Source organism: Macadamia integrifolia, chromosome 7 (assembly GCF_013358625.1).
Source record: "Macadamia integrifolia cultivar HAES 741 chromosome 7, SCU_Mint_v3, whole genome shotgun sequence".
Classification (NCBI taxonomy): Eukaryota; Viridiplantae; Streptophyta; class Magnoliopsida; order Proteales; family Proteaceae; genus Macadamia; species Macadamia integrifolia.
The window spans coordinates 33,754,647-33,763,482 of NC_056563.1; the positions used below are offsets into that span (position 1 = coordinate 33,754,647).

Here is an 8,836-nt window from a genome sequence, read left to right on the forward strand (position 1 = left end):
CATAAATATAGATGAAAATTTTTATTTCACAAAAAAAATTTGTGCATCTAATAAGTTACACATACACTCATATGTCTGGATGTAAAATTTAAGCAACCAAGCAGCACAAATTATACAACACCTTAAAAGAAAATCAGAAAGATCCCAACAGAATTATCAACAACTTTAGCATCAGAGACATGAGACGCTAAAACCAGTCAAAGCCAGCACATTTTATAGATCCCCTAAACTGTTGTCTTGAGTCCCTTGACCCTTATTAAAGATTGGACACGGAAAAGCTAAGCCATTCTTCTCCACCAGAACCTTTTCTTTATTATTTTGTGATGAATAACCAGAGGACAAACCTTAAGTTCCCAGAACATCTTTGACCACAACAGAACAAGCATATAACTACCACCAATTGGACTCTTGTTAGACACGACTTAGGTGTAAGATTCTTTTTTCTTTTGTTTAAAAAAAAAAAAATCATTATAAAAAATCTCAATAAATTTTATTCGATGTTAGACGTAAGGGTGTCAATTTAAAACCAGAATGAAGAATCGAAAATCGATTGACCTATTAATTTATTGACCTTGTTCTAGATCTAGTGCATAGAATCCATTAGTTTATTAGTCTGGTCCAGTTCTCTCAATGGTTTAAGAATCGATAGACCAATTAAGAACTGTTGGAATCGAAATCATGGGAATTTTTGCTAGGGAGATTCAATAGGTTGTGGAGGGTTGCATTGAGTTGAAATGTGATAGTTAGATGGCTTGTAGCATAGTCACCCTCTTAGCTGATTTCGAAAGAAAAAGTTGACTTTTATCTCCATCTACCTACCTACAAAGACCTACAAAGGTATTCGTTGCAAACATATGCTCTAATATCAGAATGAACCAAAACTGCAAAATACAGGATCTCATCTCCGACTCATTGAGAGCATGATTCAGCTGTCACCCATCCTTTTGATCGATCTTATTCTACATATATCCTCTATACCCATATACGTTTTTATCCCATGGTATATATAAAACATTCATTTTTTCCTTACACTGATTTGGGATATTTGATTATCTTAATGCTTATGAATGAATATTTAATTATTTAAATACTTAAGAAAATATATTTTGTTTTTTTTTGTAAAAAGAAAATATATTTTGTCATTTGTATGTTTAAGTGAAAAATATTTGAATTTTGAACGCTAAAATAGTGCTTGGAACTAATTAGGAACTGAAAGTGGCCCACCCATTGGTAAATGGTGATGGATCTTAGGTATAGAACCGATTCGTTTACTAGTCTGGTTCTGGTTCTAAGTTCTGACCCCTTATGGTCAGAACCATTAAGGAACTAGACCGATTACCTCAAATCTGAGTACCAAGTTCACTTCTAGTTAGAGGTAATATTCCTCTCTCCCATGGTGTTCTTTATTATTTTATTTCTCTTGCCATGCTCATGTAGATTCCATATGGATGATACCATTTTGAGTACTATCGTTCATGTGGCATATGTGAGTCTGATTTCATGAGGATGCTTGTTCTTTTGTTAGCACAAATGATCTGAGCTCATGTACAGATCCTCCCCCACATTCTTAAGTTCTTCATGGTTACAAAATGCATAGGAACTAAAGGAAGGTCAGTTATATTGGTTAAGTTTTGTATTTTAAGGAAGTAAACATGAGCTCCTAAACAAGTCTGTCTTTTTTTTTTCCCCTTGTAAGACTTGATCAAGTCTCCTGAGGAATATATATCGTTAAGGGTGTCAAAAATTCAGCCCAAACCTCACATGGTAACATAGGATTCTTGTTCATAGAGCCCAGGGATCAAAGAGTGATCCCACGCATGGGGTGACTTCGAAACACGTGCCAAATTCTCTAACCGTGAGATAACTCTCTGATCCCAAACTCCATCGAGAAGAGCCAGATCCCCTGCCCTAAGGCCTTGTACTGTCACTATTGTCCATGAAATAAAAACAACTAAAATGTACGGGGCGCAACAAGAGCTTACAAGGATCCAAGATGTCTAGTTTGTACGCCACCAACCTATATGACTCGAAGTGAAGTCCAGTGAGATTAACTTTTGTGCTTTAGTTGAGAGTTTTTTTTTTTTTTTTTTTGGTAAAGCTTTAGTTGAGAGTTGAAACAAACCAAATTGGGTGCTCACATTCTCACACCCATTACCAAATGTATGATCCTTCTAACCACCAACTCAAAAAAAGATTCGGATGGCTAGGGTTTAGTGAAACTGTCTTAAACCTTCCCAACACAGCTGGTTTCGCAATGAATTTGTCCCCTCGCATGGGATCCATCATCTATCCACTGAGTGGGTGATGATCCATGTGAACCCCAACATTTCGCTTTCAAATATGAACTCTACATTTTAAGACTAGGGAATAAGATACCCTTAAAATTTCGGCAGAAGTTCAACTTCTTCTTTCTTTGTGAAAAAGTTTCTTCACCCATTTAAGTTCTTTATTATTCTTCACATGTCAGTTGAATATTGAAACAATGTTCACCTTTATAGTGATGCTTATCTTACTACCACAATTAATGATTCATGTTGAGAGATTTTTCTTCATTGTGGGTAAAAGGAAACTGAATCCATTTCTTAATCCAAAGGTTTTAATGACTGGATGGGACTCTAGGAATGGTCTCAAGGGTATTTTTGGTTTCTTAAAATAAAAAGCAATGGAATAATGACAACCCATTAGTTAGATTCTCTACACCCAACGAAAGGGAGGGGTAATCTAAAAGAACATAGTCGGCCCAGAGGTAATTCCTTGGGGCCACCCGCTTGAGGTTCACTAGGGTCTAGATGATTCGTACATGGCGCGGGGGTCCTGTACAAGCCTTGGGGGGATTTAGTCAGTCTAAAATCGGATATCCCTCCTGTCTTAAGAAAAATAAAAATAGAGGGGTAATCTAAAAGAACATAGAAGCTAACCCCTCTAGAAAGAAACCCCCATAGGTTGCAGTGAAAACATAAGGGCATTGATTCAGGAGGAATATGGGCAGGTGGTCTCAACCCCTGAGTCCCAATCCAATCTCACATCGATAAAACCTGGCTTTTGAATCAAAATCCAAACATAAATATCAGAAGAAGCTTGATCGATTGAGTTTGTTATAGAATGGAACTCACGATGCTTAAGTGAGAAGGGTTTGTAAAAGAGGAGTTGGTATTGATTTTTATTTTCTTACCCCTCCCCACTTCTTTCTTGAGGGTTTTTTTTTTTTTTTTTTGGGAGTGATGGGGGGTGGTGGGCCGAAAACATCCTCTATCGTGGGTGCAGCGATGCAACAAGCATCCGATGATCGGCATGACATCGGGGCATGTGCCAATGTCGTCTTGACTGTCCGATGCTCGCCGCACCCACAATAGACAATCATCGCCCGGGGGTGGGTGGTGTAAGGTTTATAGGGTGCTTGTATGGTTTCAAAAAATTGGATTGGACTCAGGGAAATCCAATCCTGATTCTCATTAATATTGATTCCTGCAATCTTTTATAGAACTTGCCATAAATGTTCATTGATATTCCTTCTTTCTTTTTAAATAAAAAATTAATTAAATTAACAAGAACTATAAGTCATTTGAATAAATAATAATAATAAAAAAAAAACACAAATATTCTGAATCTTTTTGAATAAGAAATATTGATGGAGGCCATCTCAAGTTGGATATATACCAAATTTTAAGACCTTGGGTGATTTGAGTCTTGGGCCTAAGACAGATAGGGAGGTTGTTGGTGGAAGTAGGGGTATTAACTGGTCAGGCTGGTCCGGTTTCGATCGGGCTTAATTGGGCTTGAAGACTTTCAAAGCTACACCGTGTCTGCCGATTTAATTAATCGGGCTTAGTTATTGAAGGCATGGTAAGCTTTATATTCGGTCGGTCGGCCTCGGGCTATAATCGAACTACCTTGATTGGACTTTAATCGGGCCTTGACCGGACTACGGACATATTTAATGTTAAACGGGCTTTAACCGATTTTTAAACGAGCCCTCTTTAAAATGTGCTCTTATCTTTCAGCCCACTCATGCAAGCAAAAAAAAATGACAATAAATCAATAAATGATACCAAATATAACCATTATTTAAAATGTGAACATGTCTTTACTTTTTAGTTTTTATTATTTAATTTGGAGGGTAAAATAGACATTTTACAATCATTAAAGGGTCGGGCCAAATCGGTACACAATAGACCGATCTCGATCGGGTGCCCAACGATCCAATTAGCAAAATTGAGACTGACCATTTGTAAACGAGCCGGACCCAAGCCCAACACGTTTAATAAATGGTCCGGACCAAGATAAACGATCTATCCTGATCGGTTTAGTCGGGTCCGGCCACGAATTGACACCCCTAGGTGGAAGTGTCCAAAGGCAAGGGCATAAAAGGTAGAGAAGGGCATTTCTGTATTAATAAATGGACAAATTAACTGTTGGATGTGAGGTGGAGACCAAGTGATTACAACTTTTAAAAAAGGATAGGGTGATGGGATTGAGAATGTCTCATACCCATTCAGGGATTAGTTGTATTAACTCTTACTACTCATAAAAATGATGAAAAAGGTCTGGTATGATTAATTACAAAGCCTTTACCAAAAAAAAAAAAAATAACAATTACAGAGGAAAACAAGTTGGTTTGGCGCATGCAGAAACCCCCAAATCCCAATCGAGAAAATTCCAAAATCATCAATCAAAGCTGAAACTGCGCATAACATGCTCCATGTGTAGGCTAATAAATGCACCCTTAACCCTACCCCACACCTATGACCCACCCTTACCCTACACACACAAACCACCCTTAGCCAAGAGACAGAGGGGAAGAAGAAGAAGCAGCAGCGGTCATGGAGTGGAGGAGAGGCATTGCTTTGCCCTTTCTCTCTCTCTCCTCTCCCCTCCTCACCTCACTGACCCAACTCCCTCACCATCACAACTGCAACTGTAAACATCATAAAGATAAAATTTTTAAAAAGCCTAATTGGGTTTGACACAAATAGATATACACTTGTTCCTGTTTAAACTTGGAGACTCTGAGATGGGTAATGACTTGTAGTCTCAATAACCAGTTTGGTACAATTGCTACTACCTAATATCCAAAGATGCCCTTATCTCAGTTTTTGTTTTTATTTACATATCAAGAAGAATTGATTCCTGCCCAGGTTACTTGCATTCCTGAATTTTTATTGGCAAAAGATTAATTCTCCTCCCCCACCCTCCTTGTCTTCCTTAACCCTAAGTTCCAAACCCCCCAACTGCAGAATCAAACAATCTGAGGATCAGAGTTGGAGTGATTTAAGCTCAATATATTCAGATATATATATATATATATATATATGCCTAACATTACAAGAGAAATTACAAATCAAGGTGGAAGAAGAAAAGAGGGAAAAAAAAATGAAACTTTAGAACCCTAATTTGAGGGGGGGGGGGGGGGAAGGAGAAGATTATACAAATATGGAGAAGCAGAGAGATGGAAGGAAGGGATTTCCCCCAGATGATTAAGGCAAAAACCTATTGACATCATCTTCTCTGGCCTTCAATCCGGCTTCTAAGTCAACAACGGCGGCAGAGGTTGCCGGTAAGCCGCCGCACTTCTGACACATAGCGACGACAAGAATCTGGCGGCAAGACGGACAAGATGAATGTGACCCAAGCCACATATCTATACATCCAACATGGAAGACATGGCCACACTGCGGAAGCACTCGGATCTCATCTCCGTCCACGAATTCTGTCAAGCAAATGACACAGTCCGCCTGTTTGCCGTTAACGTCACCTTTGAAGGTGAGCTTAGGTAGTGCGCGAAGTATCTTCTTCTTCAACCCTTTATTAGCCAAAGCCTGAGGCTGCGACCGGCCGGTTCCGGACGAGGCACCTGAACCTCGTCGGAGCCACGCGCAGCGAGCGACTGCGACTAGACCGACCACGCAAATTAGGGCACATAAAAGAGCGGCCAAGATGACAACAAAGTCCGAATCCACGTCGACGGCGTCCGGCGGTTCTGCCGCCATCGCCGACGAAGAATTGACGCTGGTGAGGTATCTTAACGGCATACTGAGAAGACTAGAGTGAGAAAGGAGAGAGGTTTTCTAGGTTTCTTAACGTATAATTTTATTTTTTTTGGTGGTCGTGGTAGGAGTTGTTGGTATTTTGTAGTGAGTAGTGAAGCTCTGGTTTTTATAGGGAAGCAGATTAGTTTTGAAGGGGAAAACAAACATTTTTCTTTGTTTCTTGGGTTCACAGAAAGGGGAAGCTGTGATTAGGGAGAAAGCTGAGGTTTTTTTAGTGAAAGAGAAGCAATAATTAATGACATTCCTTACTCTAAGGTAATATGAGGAGACCAGACTCCAGAGAGAGAGAGAGATGCCATTTGGGTTTGTCAACAGTTACCTAACAATTCTTTCTTTTTCTTTTAAGACAGTAGTACTAATGGTCTCATAATGTACCGATAGCTGCAGGGATAGGTAAACTTCTATTGACCAAATTACCCTCATTCATCATCATGCTTTTGGGCATATATGAGATAGAGAGAGCAAAGTGAAACATAACATTAACATACTGGTAAATAATTGGCGTAAGTGAATGCTCCTTGCTAGCACAGCTTCTGCATCAGTGCGGGGCCAATCAAGAGGGGAACACATAGACATCAATAAGGGTGAGGATATCATTAATCGGATCAGGATTCTCTCTTGAGCACTAATCACCCAATTCTTGTCTATAGTTATTTAGACAATCAACACATGTCCAAATGGTGATCTAATGGCTCTAAGCGTGACGCCTCTATTCTGGTCATTAGAAGTACAGCATTGAATCACTACTTGAACACATGTCAATCACCCAGATGGCTATAAGCTGACCCAGGCGATCAACGCTCAGAAAAAGAGCTGGATCTCATTTGGCCACCTTCTATGTTTGGCATAGGGTGATCTCTCAATCATACCAAGTTAGTCATGCCCTAGGAGCCCAACCCAACAATATTGAAAGTTGGGAACATAGTTCTATGGATCGATATTAAATAAGAGGAATCATCTGGATCAGATTGGTATCAATGGAGGGTGATCCTATTTTTGAATCAATCCAATATAGACATCGATATGGTAAGAAGGTAAACTTTTCTAAAGAAAACCAATGTTAGATCCATCAATTCTGAATTAATACAATTTGATTTTTTCTTTTATGAAAGAAAAATATGTTTTCAAATCCGTCAATAGGAGGATTCAAGTTTGCTGATAAGACAAAAAGTCTCATCATATAGCCCACATCACTAGTGGACAAGCCCTTCACCGATGAAGGTGGTAAATTTCAACTTTTAAGTAAACTTGGAAAGATAACCAACCAAGTTTTCTTTTAATAGTAGTTGGGTGGAAGAAAGGGAAAATGAAATTACAAATATAATTTAAAGTTTTCATCAAATCATAATGACATCTCATAATGACATCATATCATGACAATATAATCATTTTAAGAAAATTTTCATTCTTGGGTATGGCTTAAATTAGTTAAATGACATGGGAAATTGTACTATAGGTCTATCATATTGATCCCACTTATACTAATCTGTGTGTCAAGACAGATAATTATTCTTACTAGGAAAGTGATATAGATTTTCTTAATATATAAAATAGAAGATAAAAAACCCTCAATTTCCAAAACCAAACATGCCCAAAAGGTAATAAAACATGTTAATCACAGGAAACAAACAGAGAAGAAAGGAGTGGGAAGAGTAATGAGTGGAAGCTGAAAAGCTAAATTAGTACAAAGTAGGGGGAAAGTGGAAGAGGGTAGGAAAGTGGCAAGAATGGAAAGGTTCACATCAAGATTTAGTCTTCATCTCTATCAAAAAAAAGAGACTTAAGGTCTCCATTCGGTATCATAGTGTGCCATTATGCACAATTTTCTTATCCTCCTCCCCCAATCCCCCTTCCCCCCTTCTTCTTTGTCTCATAATGGATGGTGAGATATTTTAGGTAAAAGAAGTTGAAATCCTACTAGGCCAAAAGGTATATGTACAGATATTTTGCCTGCCTTATCATAATGGTCTACCCGATTTTAGCCATGTGGCATGTGATGTGGCAATTTTCAAGCATCACGATGTAAATCACAAGTCTTGAGTTCGATCATTTGCAGCCATCGGAATCCACTGCTCTCTTATCACCCCTCTTAAAAAGGTGCATCTTGTTGTCACCAAGTAAGATCAGCGCTTTATACGTGAAGGTTTTATGTAAAATTTTGTAGGTCTCAGCCATATCAAGACCGATGCCTAAAACCATGCTTCCAAGTATTCTTAAAAAAAGTTGGGACTCAGAAATGATGACAACTAATAAATCACATCGTAAGGATGACCTAACAGACAGTCCATGAAATAATGAAATCCACCACTTAATGGATGTTCCCATCATCCCAATGCCCAAAAACTGTTCATAATTTTTTTTCTTTTTTTTTTTAAACTAACAAACCGTTTATACAGTTTCCACACGCTTGGTAAATTACTCTTGCATTGCAACATTATGATTTTGGTAGATCAATAACACAAGGTTCTTAATCACCTTATGCCAAATCTGGTAATTGGATTCTCAATGCTTCTTTTTCCCTTTCTAATTTACCTTTAAGATTTTAGATAAAGGGATCTCTGAGCTGATCGCAAACAGTTTATTAGTACCATCTCTCTCCTTTTTACATAAAATGACCACTCCGCCTCTTTATGTACGAAACTGATTTGTCATTTCTCATTGGTGGGCTCCCCTATTTCGCTTGTTAGATGTTGTTGAGAAGTGATTTAGGGTCATGGCTTCAAATTCTTTATCATTTGCTTTCCTAAAAGAGAACCCACATAAATTAACCAGACCACCCCAAGATTTGC

The 8,836-nt window shown here is 38.4% G+C and overlaps 1 protein-coding gene across 1 annotated transcript; it reads right to left on the reverse strand.

The window, feature by feature from the left end:
• Window positions 1–5,258: 5,258 nt before the first annotated feature.
• LOC122083804 (RING-H2 finger protein ATL80-like) lies at window positions 5,259–6,249 on the reverse strand. The gene has a single exon (XM_042651700.1). It carries the CDS (start codon window positions 6,027–6,029, stop codon window positions 5,475–5,477), a length of 555 nt encoding a protein of 184 aa, XP_042507634.1. The 5' UTR covers window positions 6,030–6,249; the 3' UTR covers window positions 5,259–5,474.
• Between the last annotated feature and the right edge of the window lie 2,587 nt (window positions 6,250–8,836).